This window comes from Xiphophorus maculatus, chromosome 21 (genome assembly GCF_002775205.1).
Source record: "Xiphophorus maculatus strain JP 163 A chromosome 21, X_maculatus-5.0-male, whole genome shotgun sequence".
Classification (NCBI taxonomy): domain Eukaryota; kingdom Metazoa; phylum Chordata; class Actinopteri; order Cyprinodontiformes; family Poeciliidae; genus Xiphophorus; species Xiphophorus maculatus.
In genome coordinates this window covers 21,666,698-21,686,574 of record NC_036463.1, presented here as the reverse complement: position 1 = coordinate 21,686,574, position 19,877 = coordinate 21,666,698, and the positions used below count along the sequence as shown (strand labels likewise).

At 40.7% G+C, this 19,877-nt stretch overlaps 1 protein-coding gene across 12 annotated transcripts in view; it reads right to left on the bottom strand.

Annotated features, from left to right (window-relative positions):
• map4 (microtubule associated protein 4) overlaps nucleotides 1-19,877 on the bottom strand; it is a 94,442-nt gene that overhangs the window by 20,926 nt on the left and 53,639 nt on the right. For 10 of the 12 annotated variants that reach the window (XM_023326384.1, XM_023326376.1, XM_023326375.1 and 7 more), the window contains one exon: nucleotides 17,135-18,586. The exons of 1 other annotated variant lie outside the window; for it this stretch is intronic. In XM_023326384.1, the coding sequence (XP_023182152.1) occupies nucleotides 17,135-18,586 (1,452 nt within the window). Of the gene's footprint in view, nucleotides 1-3,749; nucleotides 5,399-17,134; nucleotides 18,587-19,877 lie in introns of those variants that run through there. One more of the 12 variants, XM_023326386.1, reaches the window with a different exon arrangement.

Sequence of the window (19,877 nt, the reverse complement as noted above, 5' to 3'; positions counted from 1 at the left end):
TAGGCCTGTTACAGCTTAAACTCTCCCAGAGAGCTCTGATTCTACTCAGTGGTTTTTGTTCTTGTTGTTTCACGTTAAAATATGCAGACTCTGCTCTTCTATTCTAGCTCCGCTTAAGGCTGTCTCTAATAAAAATCCATGCTGGGAACTTGGATATTTATGCTGCTCTATTCCATCGTCCCATCATGAAACACAGCTTATTGTTTGGTAAACAATTGCACACTAGTTTCTGAAGCACTTTTTAGCGGCCCCGAGAGGATTATATAATCAGCCCGTGCAAGACACTGCCCTAACGAAACCCGTCACTGTTTAGTGGGAAAAAAAACACTTTAAAGTGATGGGATGAAAACAAGCTAAGAGGTGATACATCTACATTTGGTAGACATATTAAGCAGCTGTTGAAAGATGATGGAACAGAGACATGGATTTTTTGTTTTTTCTGTAATAAAATAAATAAAATAATTGGCATTGTAATACTTGCATTTGCAAAAACAATAAAATGTTCTTTTTTCTGCTCCTTTAAGCAACAGATGACTAGTTTTAGAGTGATTACTCTTAATGACTCAGAGGTAAACACAAAGCCCCTTCAAAATTGTAGATGATTTCAACAACATCTAGGTCAAGTAACAAGTGAATTTAGTGCACCTCTAACACTGAATGCAGTAGTTAATGCTATTTTAAAATATGAACATTAAACTTTTGATGTTTTAAATTTGAATCTTTAAAATTATTCATCTAAACATGCAAAAATTATATGTGATGCTTTAAAATATTGTACTATATTTAGCTGATATAAGAAATAAGAATAAGAAATAAGTATCCATGTAAAAATTAATGCAAGAAAATATATATAGCCTGTTAATATAAAATTTCAGGGTGTATGAAACATGAAATGCGTTTTACCTCGTCTTTGGTGACTTTTCTTCTAGTCAGTCAAACTTGGAGAAGTTTTAAAATTATTATGTTTAACTGTAACAACGAGTGATATGCTGTATAGCACAGGTGTCAAACTCCAGTCCTGGAGGGCCACTACCCTGCAACTTTTAGATGTGCCTCTGCTGCACCACACCTGAATAAAATAATTAGGTCATTAGCAATAATAAGGTAATTAGCTGGAGAACTGATCTACACAAGGAGGAGGTAATGAAGCCATATCATTCCAGCGTTTTTGTACCTGTAGCACATCTAAAAACTGCAGGACAGCGGCCCTTGAGGACTGGAGTTTGACAACCCTGCTGTATAGTATGAAGTGAACAGCTCAGAATGCTGTACTAACTCCCCCAGACCTGTAAGTGGCGCTAAATATTAAGTGTGGGACATGACCAGAAAGCCTCCTTAAGAGGTTAATGGCAATCACAACAAGACATCAAGCAAAGTGTGAGTGGAGTTTTTTTTGTAAAAATTTTTGCATCAAGAGAACCTATAACATATTTCTTTAACATGTTCTCTCGTTGTTGTTATCTATGAGCATGTAAAGACTTTCTTTGCATGTTCTGGACATTTAATTTGCATAAATACAGGTTGTCACTAAAGTAACATCCTTCATACCATGGTGCCAGGGGTATTCCTAGTGTGTCTCCACATAAAATGGTAAAGACTGGTCCTTCAAAACATTTTCAGACCAACACCAGCAATTAGCATTATTCTGTTGAGAAAACCCTAAGTCCTACTCAGTCATGGTATTAGAGGAGACAATTTTAATATGGAGGCTGATGCAGGTTGGCAGCAGACAAGAAGTTCTTAAGTAGGTTTTTCTGTATTGCAATGAGATGGCAGGTGATCTTCACAGTCTGACAAGTGGATGAAAATATGATCTTCTGGACAAAAGAAACACAATTTTCAAAGATGTTACTGCACCTTTTACACTTTGTAATGCAATAGTTTCACTTCATGGTAGAAGATAAAACAGGGTGTTTTAAAATATCATTATCCAGATTGCAGGGCCTCTTCTGAAACCGATTGTGCATAATGGGACAAACGTCTCTTGGTGCGGTCTGCCTCAAGGGACCAAGTTATCAGGAAGTTAATTATTGACCTCGCATCTCCATTAGTTCTAACACAACCTCGCTATGGAAAAAAATTATCCTACATGCAAATCCACAGCGCAACTTATCTTCAAGGCAACCTGTAAGTCTGGTGACCTTCAGTCATGGTTTGACTGACCTTCAGACATTCTTATACTAAAACTCTACTCTAGACAGAACCACCTTTGATGTCTAGTAGCTGCTATAGACATACTAGCTTTGGTATAGATGCTATAGACATACCAGGTAAGGTATTTTTATTCCTGTGAAAGTATTTCATATTTCTTCATCTTAAAACTTTATTTTTCTAATTCATTGCATCTGTTAAAACTGTCCACCAAATGTATTGATGCCTTATGCTACACTTCATTTCATTATCATCATCGGCACATCTGCACTCACGTGTTCTGCTAATGCCTTTTAACACTGTCTGGAAACCCCACCCCTCTTTTTTCCTCTTTGTTTTTCTTCCCATCATCCATTCTGGAGACACACGGCAAAGACAAAGCCACCACTACAGATCCATACGTTGCTTTTGTTGGATAACAGCTTAAGAAAAACAGACGGAAAATGCTTGAGCTTGTAAGACTGACACACATCAGCAGCTACAGATATCTACCAATGACCTTCCTAGGAATGCAAGCAGATCAGTGCAGCACAACACAACCCCGGGCTAGATGACTCTGCCACGCTTCTTTTAAACTTCACTGTAGTAGAAAATAAAGAATGATGCCCCTTTAATCCTCTAGTAGTCAGGCTGGCCATCTCTGCCAGACTCAGCTTTGTGCCTGGTTGTGAAAACAACCTCAGCATGCTAACAGAAAAGGAGGAGGACGTGAGACAAAGAGAGCTGGCATGATACGAGTGAAAATGGTGTGAGATCGAGACAATTCGATGGAGAGAATGTTGAGGCATTTTTCAATGACAGTAACTTTCCTTTTTAAACTGAACGGTCATCATTTGATGTGACAGTCAACTGCATTCAGCTTTCCTGATCTGCCTGTCTTCACTGGGAAACTGAGGAGCATTCAGAGCCACAAGAAAACAAGAAAAAAAGAGGAAAGATCTAGAGGAACGTAGCAGTGTGGAAAATGGGTTTCGACGAGGACTCGCATTCACTCCATCTATCACAATGAGCCAGGCTGACCCCAAGTCCCAGTGTTACCTGGAGGGGATTGGTTGTATAGCAGCTATACAATCGATCACTGCAGTCTCCTATGCTCTTCAAAGGAGGAAAACAGACAGAAAACCCTAACCCCTCACCCTAGTGGTTACTATTCACAATCTGACCAGTGATTGTGTTTGCTCAGTTTGTGCAAACCTGAGGCTTAATGCATCACATATCAGCAAAGTACAACCGAATATCATCAATGATCAGGCTTTTCAGCAGGTGTCTGATTTTGACTCCTAACTGGCCTTTATGGTATTTTCTGCCTTAGACATTTTTCGTCTTTGAATTGAAATGCATTCCAAATTGCAGGTCATCCTGAGTTCAGACACCCAGATCTGATCTGAAATTTCTCTGAGACAATAAAAAATGCATTTATAACATTACCAACACTACGCCTAAAAGAGCCTTCCAACGTGCACAAGGAATATTGATTCTGCTCTTAAATCCTTAGATAGAAATGGTCCCAATTCAACTACATAACAAGTCATTTCATAAATATGCAAGAAAACCCCCTCAAACTGAAGAGCTAAAACACTAGCGCAGACTCCACCTACCATCTATGAAGGGGTTTGAGTTGTAGTTGAAATCCAGGCCAATGCAGCCACCAGTTGCAAGGTCATCAATGCGACCTGTCACAGTCCCTACGTTGGCAGCATCAAAATCTTGTTCAGCATTTGTGCTCAGTTCCTGTTCAACTTCAATCCCATAAAACTCTACATCTTTGGGGTCATCAGGTTTAGAAACAGTCTTCTCTTCAGTTAATGAGTCAACAATTAGGGTAGGGTAGATATCTTCACAACTCAACCCTTTGGGGCAGAGGGGCACTGGAAGCACAATTTCTCCCAGTTCCTTCTCTTCCTTAAGGCCCTCTACTGTGACCTCTAATGGCGAGAGAGGAGAGCCAACACTTTGGTCCTTCAGAGGGGGTAATGGTGACAGGCAGAGCTGGGGCTCGGGTGCGGCTTGACGCAAATCAAGATGTGTGGCACCAGCTGCTGAAAGGGTAGGTGGTGGTGTTGGTGGTTGATCTTCTGCAACAGTCAGTGAGCGCTTCATGGAGTGCGGTGAGCGGCGGGGGCTACCCATAGATGATGGCAGTTGGGTAGATTCTGGCCCATCTCCAACTGCATACTTATCAGGCAGCTCTAGACTTGAGGGTACCGACAAGTGGGAACACTCAGACATTGCTCGCCTCATTGCCTTCCTCTGTTGCTGAGCTCGCCCCATATAACAGGGTACCAACTCCTCATCTTCCTCAACCTCCTCTTCTTCACTGTCATTGTCTGACAAGCCCTCAATTAACCTTTCATCTCCGAGGTCAGACACTGCTCCTGTTGCATTCTTTTCACCCTTCTGCAGGTGGTTATCATTCAGTTCTCCACTGATGGGATAGTTAGGGGCCACCTGGGGCATGGCAAACTTTGGGCTGGATTCAGAAAATGTTTCAGGCAGAGGGTCTTTGCATACTGCAGCCCCTGTTAAAGAGATTTCAACTGAGTCTGGAGGTGATGCACTTGTGGATGATGACAGCTCCATATGTATGGTTGGAGATCCAGGAACTGGTGACAGGGAGATCCTGGTGCTGCCCATAGCAGTAGGTAATCGACCTGGGGATGCTGGGGAAGGAGATGGGGAAGAGGAGACAGGGCTGTCTGGGCTTTCTCCTGCGCTGCCCAGCGAGGTGTTACCCATAGAGATGCTGCTTGAGATGCCCCCATCTCTACCAGGCACCTTCAGTGCTCTATCCATGCTGCCCGTGCCTGGCTGTTCAAAGAAGCACAGTTTATCTTCATCTGTGAGTCCGGCTGACATAGGTCCACTACTCATCACCATGCCCTGTGGGGTGCCCATTTCCATGCCTGAAGGTTGCTGCCAATCCCAGCCCTGAACCGGCATTGTGGGTGGTACCTTGCACAGCTCACTGTACTCTGAGAAGGGAGAGCCCGGCTGCTGGTCGGAGAGAGAAGACATGCTGTCTCTCCTCTCTGTTCAATTTGGACCTCTTCCTATGTTCCCAAGTCTGTCTCTTTCCAAGTCTTGGATGACAAAAAGAAATCTTCACCACTTTTCTGCCTAAATCCTTTTTGTCCTCCCGTGTTGTTCTTTTGCGTTTGGTCACTCAGGTGTGGTCCGCTTCCTGTGTCAGTGTGGCTCTCTGCTCTGAACTCAATCACACGCTGATACGAACTGAACCAGTCTGCTGCTTCTCTCTCTCTTTCTCCCTTCTCTGGTCCTCATGGCTTATTGCAGTCATCATGTGACCTAGTTGTGGATTTCAATTGGTCACAGTCAGTCCCTAGATTCCGCCTACTGTGGTGGAGTGAGTGAACCCCCTCCTCTTTCTTTTCCCCACTCTGTTTTCCTGCTCTCCCATCCAGTCCTTTCTTTCTATTGCTGTGGCTCTTGGCAAAACATAAATTGTACACACAAAACTTCGCCTTCCCCTTGGGGAACCTTGAGTGTGGGTCAAGAAGTGGTACAGTAGGGAAAACTGGATACGAACTTCAGAAATGTCTGAATCATACATTCCACAAATTTGCATCTAACTTGTATGAACACAGCTCTCACAACCAATTCAAACGCCTTATGCAGGCATTCGTCTATATACTCAATTCACACTGTTTGGGGTTCATAGTTTCTTAATTTTTCTATACTTTAATTTTCTCAGTCTGACCCAAAGATAAAGTAAATGTCAAATCAAAGTTATTTCAGGTTTCTTTCTTAACTCTGCTAATCAAAGATTAGCACACACCCTATTGCATGGGTCTACTATGTGAGGATTTATATTTTATATTTGGATAGCTCAGTAGACTTCACTTTATTAGCTTTATAATGTCTAAATTTTGCGGATTTATTTGCTTTGGATGGAAATTAGGAACAGTTTAGCAGAACAGTAATTGAGACAATTTAAGAGTATGGCTGGAAGGACAGATACATACTAGTATGCTAAGTCTGAACAACCTTCCTTCTGTACTTAAATACAGTAGATACATTTAGTTCTACATGTATGTGTTGTCTGTTACTGAGTAATCATTCTGACATGAAGCCTGGAGAACATTTCTGAGAGACAGACATGCTTATGCATGCACAAATACAGTCATACACGCACTCTTCAGGCTGAATCAGACAAAAACGTCATGTCATGGCACTTAGGATTTTAACTTTACTTCCTGCAAACATTTATTCTTACGTCCTTTTTGTATCTACGACTCTAAATCTGAATGTGTTTTAATGAATTCTTCTGTTGGGATGTTTTTGATTCAGATTCTAGGGTGAAACAGTCTCCTTACCCAACAACAATGAAGCAAATACATCTAAGTGATCATGCTTGATTATTTTGGTTAATTTTGTGTAGCATATTTAATATCTACCAAAGCAAAGACAAAAATGAGTTGGTTTTTGTCTAGCAAAGCCCAGGGGTAGGTCACTAGGGCAGTCCACCAGTTGCCACTCCTTGTTTCTTTCGTTAAAAATGCTAAAGGTTGACAGGAAATTTTTTGTAATAAAACATCAACACAAAAAAAAAATACAGCAGTGGATTGAATAAAACTAGTCTTTCTGTAGGTTGTGTACGTATAATCAAATGCCATTATACGTACACAACATATGTATAATAAACCTAGCTTAACCCATCTTTTCAATCACTGTTACAGGTGTATTAAAAAACAAATAGAACGCTTAGCCTCACAGTTTTAAATAGAAGAAATATAAATGTATCCTTTATCTGATACATCAAACTTTCTTGTGCAAAGATAAGTATTTTAGTTTTTTCTATGCTAATTGAAGAAAAACATCAACAAAAAGAAAAAAAAATGGTATTGAAAACAGAATCAGAATGTTTTTAAAGATCTGTGATTGGTCAGAAAAATGCAATCAGGGAACGCTTATTTTTTAGGGTGAGATGGCTCAATATTTGAAAAAATATTGAGTCACAGCACAGCAGTGATGAGACGTCTTTTAAATTAGACAGAATTTTTACAAAAAGGAGAAGATGCAACAAAACAAAATGGACCCCAAAACACAGACTTAGGAAACACCAAATGGGGACTAGAAGAGGAGGATATTTTTATCTTGAACCAACCACAAACTGATCAGTCAAATAGTCAGATTGATTGACAAGTAGGATGTGATCTATCATCAAGAGAAACAAACAACACTCTTTATGGCTTCCTACCTTTGTATTAAGTAACTGTTCCATTAATCCAAACCCAAAGTTTGAGAAACAGGATGCATTTCAGAGTAAAGGTCAGTGTGGTGGAAAGACAAGGGTTATCTGAGGGCAGAGAGTGACAGGCTTCTGCTAGGCTGAGTTTAACATCCATTGCCACTCAAACCGGCCAGCAGTTCTGGGGCTCCTGCGGCTGTTGGATCACACTGAGGGCTAAATGTCAGCACAAAACAACAATTTATGAAAAGTCAGATGGGCACATAGGGACACAGCAGGATAAGGAGTGGGAGGCAGATAGACAAGGGCAGACAGATGGAGTCACGAGGCGAAAAATTGAGGGGGATAAGTGGCAACAATGGATGACAGAAAAAACGGGAGTGAATATTTTTGTGTAGGCTCACAGCACAAGATGCCATCAAAGAACCAACAAGCAAGGCTAACAGGTGTTAGCAATATCTAACATACCAATGCATATTGGCTCAAAATGTCAAGGAATACCATAAAAGTAGTGGCTGTATCACAAGTTTGAGACGTTATAATGAGGTCAAACCAGATTCCACTTGAGAAAAGTTCTATGCTGTGCCATTGTAGTGACTGACTCAGTTACCTGCAAAAGGCCATCACAATGTTGTTCTTAACTGTGAAAGGCAAGAAAAAAATGTGCCTGGCTTTTAAAATGTTTACAAAAAATATGTTTTTTGTACATTTGTACTCAGTTCTCCTGAGGAAATATTTTGTAAAACCCCACTTCAGATCAGATTAGTAACTTTTCAGTCAAAAAATAAAATAAAATAAATCGGTATCAGTCAAAGTTGGAATCAGCAGGTCAGGCTTTTAAAGATCTATGATTGACCAGAGAACTCCAATCAGTGCACCCCTAGTAATATTTGCTCATTCTACTTTGCAAAAATAACTTGGTGTAAGCCAGATTGGATAGAAAGCATATGAGAAGAATCATTTTTGAGACTGACAAAAGAAGAGCTACTGGTGACATGTTTTTCTCTAAACATCATTGGTTCTGAAACCTGAGTTGATTCTCACTGGTACTAATATTCATTGATAAACACATGACAGAGCAATCCCTGCTCCACTGATGATATAACGGCAGCCAGCGGACGATAGGACTGCGCTTCAGGGAGGTGGCATTTTCAGCACAACACAGGCAGATTTGGTATTTTGGTGACCCACCATGATTTTGACTTCAAGGAAGTGTGGGGAGATACACGACAGGGGTTGTGTCACTAACAATCAGGCATCAGGGAGCACTGACACAGCTTCAGGGTTTTCCTCAGTGTATCATAAGCCTGGCGGGTCACCAGGCTTTACTTGCGCCCCCACCAGACAAAGCATTGTTTAATTGTTTATTATAGGTATTTTTCTATACCAGCAGGTTAAAGGTTAAAGAATCACTTGAGTGAAAAGGTTGGAAGCACAATGGTGATGTAGTATAGTCAGTATATATAGGGAGGCTGAGGTCAGGTGTCTTATTCACCAGAACTCCATAACAATGCCTATTTTAACTGGTCTATAAGCTAAAAATTTCAGCTAATAAAGTGACAAGTCACAGATCAAGGATCAAAAAATGTTGAACACTTTAATTAGGATGAAACAACTGAAGTGCAAAAATGTATAATTATTTTAATTGTATTTTATACGTTTCCCTTTTTTAAGAGTCTGTAGTTTAGTTAGTGGTAATAATGTCTTCCAATAACATAATTACCTTGTCATATTTAAAAATTTTCTGTTAACTTTAATCATTTTTCAACTCAAAAAGGCCACTGGATGACTTTCTTAGTGCAAATTGTCTGGAAGAAAACCTGCAGCAGCTCACACATTTACAAAAGTATTTACAAATTGTTTGTATTGATATAAAAATTGTGGCCACTGGATATTGAATTCGACCGGATTTGGGCAAATTCCCAGTGAGTATGCCAGCCAGTTCTTATGGGACTAAATGGTTCCTATCTCTAGTCCAGCCATCAATCAGCTTCCAACTGACACCTACACTTAAAGGCAGCCTGTCACCACACTGGGAAGGCGAACCGCGACAGACGTACTCATTTATCAACTCCAACCAACTGCCTGGCCGTCTGACACTTTTTACTGAAACTCTTACGAGGCAGGCGGGGCGGCTGCGGACGCACAGGTAGTTTGGACAAACTGGCACCCATGACGTCTCACATACATCCAAATAAAGAGTAATGGCTTCATCCATTCTGAGTCAGAGACACACTCAACAGCCAGTTTTATATTAGTAGCAATTAGCTTCAGTTATCCAAGAGCTGTCCTTTGAAAGAAAACAGAAAAAAAAAATCACTTAGTGTGCAAAAAATACAGAAAGGAGAGCTGATCACAGGTGCAGCAGGAGAGGAAGAGGAGGATAAGACAGGCAGTCTTCAGTTGGATCTATTTATAGCTCGGCTACATCCCGTTTGCTGCCCGTCACAACATCCCCCACTCTCACTAAACATCTATTGTTTCCCTCGGTAGTCCCTGTTCCCGTTAGTCGCCGAAGCAACTGCCTCCTGTTGCTATGGCAACAGGCTCTTGGTAAGTGGGGGGGGTGTTCATGTGTTGGTGGGGAGTCAAGCTGAGGTGGGCTGGGGGATGGATATTGGCAACTAAAGCCAGTTGTGTCAACATGTAAGAGTATGAAGACAGTAGACGTGTTCAAGCCCATGTTCCCCCTGCCTGTTGCATCAGGCGCCATGGATGTGTTTGTGTAGAAGTTAAAACATGTTCTACAGATAATTAATCTGAATAGGATTTTTATTCAGCTGGTAGAACCTCCATGGGTTGTAGTTATTGCTGAAGTTCCTCTGGGTCTTTGGGATATAAGGTCACACTTGTCACCACAGTAATGAAACTAGAACGCTTGTTAGAATCTAACCTAGTTTTTACTGTCATTCATTCATTCATTCATGGTTATGGGTTCCCGGTTGTTTTTACTCCCTTGTTCTACTGACAAGCTTCCTGCCACTTTAAAATAACTGTTTACATGACGCTCCTACAGAAACACACCAATGCTTGTTGATGTACATAATTAAGGAGCTAAAAGTGGATTCTTCGCTGTTTTTGACTTCGTCCCACTGTTGTTTTTGTCCTCCTCTAACAAACACCAACTTCCAGACATTTCCTTAGCAGCTCCTACTCCTTCCACAGTTTCCATTGGCCATATAATTGTGCAATTTAACATTTCAAATAAATTTGCTTTATGGAAAGTACGGCAATTTTAAAAGGACTTTTTTTTTCAATAAAATGTTTGCCGCTAGGATGAGGTGGTTCTTTGGCCGCATTGAAATTGGTTTATTTTGAAAAACCACAATGGAAACACTTTTTTCGCGTCACAAGAGTCACATGATCAACAACCGGATGCTCCCAGTGGCACAAACCCCAAAGAAGACGATGACAGGAAGTGGCTGGAGGATCATGGCGCTGCATGTTTTTTAACGACGTATGTGAACAGACTCATTCACATGTGATTTTAACTGCGTTTCTTTTTTAATGTAAACACTGCAGTGCAACATTGTGTTTTTTCGACATTAGCTGAATACTGACAAAGTTTTGCGCACACTGGTCATGGAAATGCAGCTACTGTGTTTTGTTACCTCAGATTGTGGTCCTAATTAATCCTTATGGGCTTCTAATAAAACGATGGGCCAGTTAAAAAAACAAACCCCATATGCACTACATTCACTGGGAATTCAAAATCAGAATGCAAGAGCTATGGTCTACAAATACTGCAGATGGTAGAAGCAGTGGTTTGTCTCCTACGTGTCACCATACCACCTATTTTGTCATCTCCAATATCTGTTGCTGCTCCTACAGATAGGTTAGCTGATCCTTAGTCTCTATGGCAACCCCTTGCTCCTTGTTCTCTTTTCCCCAAAGCCACATCATGTCTCAGCCCATCACCGTCTGTAAAGAAAGCCTAGGCAGGAAAACTTAAAAACAACAACTTGGTGACCTTTAGTGACATTTTACATCCTTTTCATCCCCTTATATTGTGATCTTTCAAACTCGTTCATGTAAATGCTTCACAGTGAGGAAGCTAAGTAAAAAGCACCAAAGGGGCAAACTGTGATGCTGATAATGGCTTCTATAGAACCCAGGGACATTCACCAACAGTATGCATATTTAACTGTCCTACTGAAGCTTTCAGGGCAAGTTGTTCACAATGCCACCTGCTCATCTGCCTTGTCGGATCATCATTAGGGCTTCATGTCCTCTAAAGTAGCAAAGATAGTAGCTGTTTGACCTCATGCTGCCGCAGACGAGCCGAACAAATGAGGATGTTCTCAAACAAACTGTCTTCTCTAATCATAAGCTCAACAGAAGGCTGGAAAAGCTAACAATTATTGCTAGTAGAACACAAAATGGTTGCTCGCTCCTAACAAAACACTGTAATTGCCTTGTTTAAAAAAATAAATAAATAAATCATGTCAAGAATATTGTGCTTTGGATGAGGCCAACGTGAAGATTTTGGGCCAAACAAAGCACATCAGCATAAGCCAACTGTTAACCTTACACACTTGTGTCCTGTACTGTGGATGTATTTTAGTTTTTGTTTGAGTTTCCAGACCAATAAAGAAATTCATGTTTAATGTAAAAACAGTATCTCAATCTACACCTAGATTACGAATCTTATCTTGATTCCAGAATTAGACCGCTCATGCTGGCAGCTGATGCTGTGATCCTATATCATCTCTGCTCCCTGGATATTGAGTTGTCTGCATGTAACGACAGTCATGAGACTACCATACAGTCTTCAATAAGAGGCCTCTTCAAATGTGTTGCAAGACTGACTGCTACTGGAGATCCTTCCAGCCCACAGCATCACCACCCATGACGACACTTTGAAGACAGTTGAATGAAATGACCTACGACAACAACTAATTTACCTTCAGAATAAATACAGTATTTATAAACTGAATCAGTCAATGATACTAGGTCAAAATTATTCCAAAAACAAACTGGACCTTTTCTGTATCTTTCATTTCAACCAGTTAGCTAGCGCCTCAGTTGAGAATACATGTGAGAACCCGACAATTAGAAATCTTCTGAAAGACGCTTTTGCCATTTGCTCCCTATCATTTTATTGTAGCAGTGGTACAGTATGTACCTATGTGTCCATGACTGCCAGACCTTTATGCTATCAAAACTGTCTAATATTATCGAATCAGAAGCTGGTTCTGCCTAAACTTTTCAGCCATCTGTTTGCCTGTCAGCCATTTCTCTTGTGTCAGATCCTGGACAGTCCTCTGCCTGTTGTCTGTTTACTGTCGTTTTCTTTTCTTATTTCATTTCTTTTGACATATTCCTTTCAGCATTCTCCCATTTTCATTCTTCCTCAAATTTAAGGTTTGAAACATTATCAGAAAAACATGTTATTTTCGAACCAATGCAGCTAATGTTTATATGGCAAAAAAGTTTCACATGAGGTGAGCAGCCAATTAGCTAACTGTAATGTGAAACAGTTAGCTAACTAACTGTTAGAGTGACATGAGGCACAACATGTCACTCGTGGCAGACTGAAACACAGTGAGTCTAATGTAAAACTGTGTCAAGTCTGACAGAAATCCAACAAACATCAACATTATTACTTCACTGTGAAGACACCAAAGAATAAACTTGCCAGAGAACTAAAAGTTACACTCTATAGACCTACTTTTTTAGCTTAGGCATGCTGCATAAGCAAAGATACTGAACTGGAAAATGGGTCAACAATGGAAAAGTTCTAGAAGGGCACCACAGAGGATGTTCACTTACGTACAGCCTATAAGAATGAATGTTTTTAAGATTCTGAGGATGAATTATTCAGTTATTTAGAAATGGCATTGTGTGATTTTCAGTGTGAACAGTCAGTATCTAATACTCCGTCACACCATAAGACACTGTAGAACACACAATCATCAGATCAGCAAAACTGCCAATGAATTTTTGGGCATATCCAAAATTTTCACCCCATGATCTCATGAGATCATTTATCTCAGATTGATGTTTACATGGTTTAATTACTGGGGGAAAATTACTGTACTCATTTCTAAATATTGTAATTTTACTGTTGATCTTTACTTTTTATTTAAACCGTATTGTGTATATATCTGTATATATATAAATAGATAAATATACACATCTCAAAGTTCGACAAGAGTTCTGCTCACTGAACTCATAAAACTTCCTCCTTTAAATGTCAACTTTAAAATTAATCAAATCTAAAGTACTGCTGGCCCAAAGCCATCTCAGGACGAATCTTTGTAACGTGTTGTTTAGGAATCTTTAGAAAAAACAATTCCTGAATGACTCATGCTCTGCTCCTGGAGTTAGCTGTTGGCTCCTAAAATGGCGCCAACAAATGAAAAAAAACCCTGACATTTCCCCCAGAGCCGTCAAAAGACATTAGCTCACCACAGCTCTGGGTGGTGCCATACTGTACATATGCCCCTTCCAGGCTACAATCTAGTAGCTTGTTGTGAAGCTTCAGAAAAGAACACTATGTGGTAAAAATGAACCGCTGATACAGTGTATTTACGCCTGTCTGCCTCGTCCTCAAATAGCTTGGGTGACTCAGTTGTGTACTGTGTGCGCTTCTGCATGGGTATCTGTGTGTCTGTGCAGAGAAACAAGGACTACAAAATCAAACACTTGCAGTTTTTTTAAGAGCTAATACATATTTTTAGCTCTGTTTCATTAAAAAAAAACAACCAATGCTTTGGAAGAGAATCTCCAGTAATAACAAATGTAAATTTGTAATTCAAATTAATGACACAAAACTTCAATAAATAATTGAACACCACAGTCTATGTTGACCAAGCACCATTTAGCTGCAGTATCATTAAGGTACAAACAATTTATAAATAATGCTAGAATACTGTGACACGCTAACTGTTAGGCTCTAAGGACACTGAAGTTAGTGTCTGCCTTGAAGTTTCCAATCAGTGTTAATCACAGTTTGTGAAAAATATGTAAATTTCACAATTAACAAAATAATAGTAAGCTGAAATGGTTCTAGTGGTATTAGCTTACGTTTGGTTGACTATCTCTTCAAAACGTTTAGTGATCCATCTCTGGCTTCTGTTGTGAAAACCATTTAGAATTTCTTGATAGTGATTTGTTGTTTAGTGTGTTTATATCTTTTCTATTTTTTTCACTAATATGTATGAAAAATCTCCAAGCTATTATTACTGTAATTATACAGAGAATAAGCAAGGTATACAATACTATGTGCTAGCACCTGCTACCTAACTTCTATATACTCTTTTTTCAGCATGTCAAAGGAATATAGCTGAATGTTAGCAAACTGAAATAATTTAATACCATCTGATCTCTTGACAGAATATATCACTCTAGATATGATGAAATTGTGTTGGTCAATGTTAAGTCCTGCACAATAAGTGCTACATGTTAACATCAGTCTTCTCTTGTTTGCCCATTAACAGTGCGGCAAGCAGGTGAGAAAGTAGACCAAGAAATTTAATTGAAACATTTTGATTTTTGTGCTTTGCTAACTTTAAATAAAATGCTAAGCTTTATCCTCTCTTACCTTTCTTCCCTTGCGCTTATTCGACGTTCCTTTTTCCTCAGATTTATCTGAATCCCTTCCTCTCTAACCCTGCACAGTCTTTATTCTTGTTCCTTATCTTGCCCAACACACCCTATCCTTTCTGCAGGGCTTAAATACCACTTTTAGTTAAGCAGATGCACACTTAGACACTGACACAAGCTCTCATTAATGAGAAAGCCCAGCCAGCTGCACTGCTGTACACTTTCCCTTTTCTTAATCACACAAATATTTGTCAGGCAGACTATATTCATCAAATGTAAAACATGTAACTAAGGCACCTCTAGAGAAAAAAGATACAGCAAATAGGTAATCAAGGTTTTTGTAGCAATAAATATAGATTCAGGACTGTTTCATAGTATCATAGGACAAAAAATGGAAAGGGAAAGCTCTGTGCTGCTGTGGAAAGATTAGGAGGTATTGATCGAGGCAACTTAATAGCCAGGTTCAGGATGCCACTGATCTGATGGCAAGACTGGTTCGGTTCTTATTACAGCCACCAAAGGGAGGCAAAGGCAGGAAGTGTTGAAAGGAAGGACAAGGAAATGAGTCCCCCCAGAACTCTGCACTTCTATAAATCACAGCAGCACACACATACAAAACACTTCTGCTGTCAGAAAGGACAAAAACACACAGTCACACCGACACACACGTACACACACACAAACCAGGACATTCAGAAATGTAAACAGGCTATGGTAAATCTCAGCTGATATGTCATGATATCAGCAGACCGATCATGTAGGACTGCATAGAAAATGTTCTTTGATATATCTCAAAAATAAAGAACCTCTAAGCAATGCTCAGGCAATATGACGGATCTAATGATACACATCAAAGTGATTATGAGAGACAGAAAAAAAAAAAATCATGTTTTGTGCATCCTAACCTCCCAAACATACTCATGCCCCATAACATTGTCCATTTTAGTCAAGAACATGATACAGTGGACCGCCAGATTTTGTGGGGGTTAAAAGTTCTATGCTGCACCCGAATACCTAAAATTTGCAAATACTTGAAACCCTCTCTAAAATGTATTAGAACTGCCTATTTTAATCATTCAAACATCAAATGCACCTTAAAATGCGCTAATATGCACAGTGAAACCTGAAGCTAACATTTACAGACAACTGTATCTTTGTTCTTGGGGCACAACCAATAGGAGGTACAATCATGGATTGTATGTAATTAGTCTAAGAGCATCTAAGAGTGCACTAATAAATTCCCTAATTTTACTAAAATAATAAAGATTGGTGATTGAAAAGTTGCAATTGGTGCACCCATAAAATCAGCAATGGGACCACGAGAAGATGAGAGTCCAGGGAAGACTTGGCTTTATATTGACCCTTAAGATTGATGTCTGTGCACATTACTGTATGTAAATATTCCACACATAAATGAAAGACACCTGTGATTTAACAAGGATAGTGTTGATTAAGGACAAAAAATACAGAATAAAGGCAAACAGAAGAACTCAAATAGGACTTACCTATAGTGGCGAGGTGGCCAGGTCAAGAGTTGTGACATGAAAAAAATGAAAATAAAAGCAAAAAAAAAAAAGGCAATTAGAATTTTTTTATTGTATTTTCTAACAAAACAACAGTTTTTTTCTGTGTTCAGTTGAGGTAAAGATGGAAATAAACAAATGGGTACAGCAGGCAGGAATACCAGAATTAATTGAACAGAGAAGACAGACAACATTTAATTCCTGGATGGAAAGTAAGGGGGAACATAATTATTGTGTTAGTACCCATCTTGACTGGAGAAGAAAAAAAAATATGAAGAGATTCAGAGTTGGTGCCGATATCTACCGATGGGTCTAAAGAGAAAGATTTTGTGATCGGTTAGAGGCTGCACACCATCAACAGGAAAAGAGTTAATTATGGGAGAATCGCAACAGTGCATCTTTGGAAAAATAGGTTAGCATCAAGGCAATTCGGAGTCTCAATTGGTCAACATTTCAGTTAGTCACCCCAAAAACAGTCCAAACCACACATGCTAGTGAAGGTTTTTAGAGGTGATCATACAAGGAACGGCACAAGCGGCTGCAATTCCTATGATAATCCCTTGATTAGTAAAAGGCACACAAGCAATCAATCCAGCCCAATACCGGAACTATTCAAGCTGGTTGGAAGCGCCATGCATGGCAACCATTCGCTTCTATCTATAAGTTGACTTCGGTACCTCTACTAGGGCTGACTACAACCAACCTTCCACGATGGGGACAACTGGAGGAACCACAGCTGTGTCTTCCACTGGATCAGCAAAGCTGGGAAAGAAAGGCTTTGCAGCAGGATTGAGGCCAGATCCTGGTACTCCAGCGGGACCCACTGAAGGAGGAGATGAGGGTGAAGCGACAGGGGATGCCTGTGGGGAGAGCTTTGCCTCTGGGGAGGTGGGACTCCTGACAGATGAGGTCGAAGAGGAAGGAGGTGACTCTCTGGATTGCTTCTGGGCAGAATTCCCATCTTTGTGCTTGGACTGGAATTCTTGTGCAGTGGTTTTGGGTGAGCGGAGAGGTGCTGGACTTGGTGTGTTGAAGGACAGGCCCAGGGGTAAAGGATGGCCTGCGGTGCTCGTGTCACTGAAGACAAATAAATCGCTGTTGCTGCTCAGTTGGGAGTTGTTTAGCATCCATGAAGCATCAGAGGGTGATAGGGGAGGGGCTGAAGCCAACACGTCACCTTTAGGTGAAACGGCCTGGCTTGTCTGTGAAGCAGAGCTGAAGGCTGAGGTGTCTCCATCTGAAACAGCTTGCATGGAAGACTCTTGAAAGGAACTTGAGATATCAAACATCCCGCTGTCTACCAAGTCAGCTACAGCTGCTGTGTTCTCTGAAGAGAAAGGAGGATAAATGGTTTGATTGCTTTGACCCAAACCGGTATTTTCGGTGTCCATCAGGACATCCACCGCCTCAGGGAAGGAGCCGGGGATTGTTTTGTTGGTGGAAGACGGCATGGTGAATGGAGTTGCTGTAGCATTCAGCCCACTGTTGAGGGCTAGAGGACTGATGGCTGCAGCCGTTTTAGAGAACAAATCCTGAGGCAAAGGAGAAGGGTCTTCCTCTGGGTAAAACTCTTTCTTCCAGGTGTGTTGGCTAGTGTCCATGTCTGCAAAAGAGCTCTCCATTGTTTCATTCATTGAACTCCCAAGATCCACCAATGCTTCCACTTTCACTTCTGAGGGAGTCACTGAAGAGGGAACAAATGGCTCTGCTGTCAGTGCCCATTCCTCTGGAAGCTTCTTCCTGTTTTTACTCTTCTTGCCACGGCCTCCGCTCTTCCCAAGTTGTTCTTCCCAGCCACATTCTCCTCTGTCCCTTCTTGGGCCAATCCTGTGATAAAACTCCTCAGTCGGAGGGGTGTTTTCTCCCGTTTCCTGTGTCTCCGCCTGACCCCTGCTCTCAACGTGTTCGTAGGATCCCTCGTCTTTCTGTCGCCTTTTCTTCTTCTTCTTCTGTTTTCTGTCAGATCCATCCGTGTCCCTTTCATCGCCCCCAGCGTAGGCGGTGCTCTCACGGCCAGGCCAGCTTTCGGGCGTATCTTCTGGGCTGGCTGCAAGCTGTTCAGCTTGATCGGAAAACTTCACAGAAACGCTTGGAGCAAGAGGTGCATCTGTTGATGGGGAGCCAATCTGGTCTTGCCAAGAGTCGTCTAACGAACCTTGTTGTGGGTGAAGAGGGGAGAATTTAAGGTTGAGGATATGGATTTCGACAACAGCACTAGTTCCCTAGGTCTACTTCAGAAAACATAAGCAAACAATTCAGAACATATCATAGAAAAGGACAATGGTAAGCAATGTCAGGAATGAATATTTAAGGAAACACACTTTCTAAGAATAAACATAATAGTCACTTCTATTGAAAAAAGATGTTTAGGGAGGTGAAACATTGAACCAAGAAGCAAAAAATGCTCAGACTGGGTTTCTTTGAATTGTCGTCTCCTGATGATTGAGAATTTACACCAGTGTGTAATAGATTGGCATTGCAGGGTTGAATTTCTGTATTTGAGGTTGAATGCAAAAGTGAATGATGCAAAATTAGTGAGGATTGTCAAAAGTCTATGAAAAGTATTTGCCCAAACTACAAATAATAATTAGCTGTAAGTTCAGTCTAAAGATTGTCTTTCTGGACATTTCCCCCATTTGGATCCTGAATTGGAATGCGCTAACCGTCCCACAGAAAGAAGGTCATTCCAGGCGACTCTGCTAAAACTACATAGCTTTCTTAAGGTAATGGCATAATTATGATGGATGACAGTAAAAAATATCTCCTTAAAAGTTACAAGGTAAGGAAGGCAGCAAAACAAAATGGTAAATGAGTAGCAACACAACCGAAGAAGAGATTGCTCACTGAAGCGGGTTTGCTCTTCCTACTTTGGCCCAGTTTCTCTCGGATCTCTCTTTATACCCACACATGGATGGGGAAGAAGAGCTAAAGTAGAGCAGATGTCAGGGTCCATACCGCACAGTGGCTCTCTGGAGGGCCATATTTCATGCTAACAAGGCAATGACAGAACTGTGCTCTCTATAGTGTGCCTGCTAAAGTTGGAGGAGGCAGAAGAAGCACGTCAGTCAAATGGGCCAGACTCAGGTTTGGATGTGTGAACTCCAGTCAGCATTTTATGAACACTAACTACTCCTGCATGTGCACCGCTAAACTCAACTGATTAAAAGTATAGGCTAGGTTAGGTGAGTTAGGCCTCCTGATGTGTGTTCAGTGGAGTGTGAGCCATGCTAGTCAGAGAGCAGTCAGCAGCAGTCAAAGCAGGAAGTGTGTTTCACCTGATGTTACTCACATCTACAGCTGGGAGTCTGCAGTATGAGAGACTGGGAGTATGCAAACTGTTTGAGGTATGTGAATTAAACACCTACTCAGCACTTCAGTTTCCAACCCAAAGCTTCTGGATGATTGTACTACAATCACATTATTGCAGGTTTTTGTGTATTAAAAAG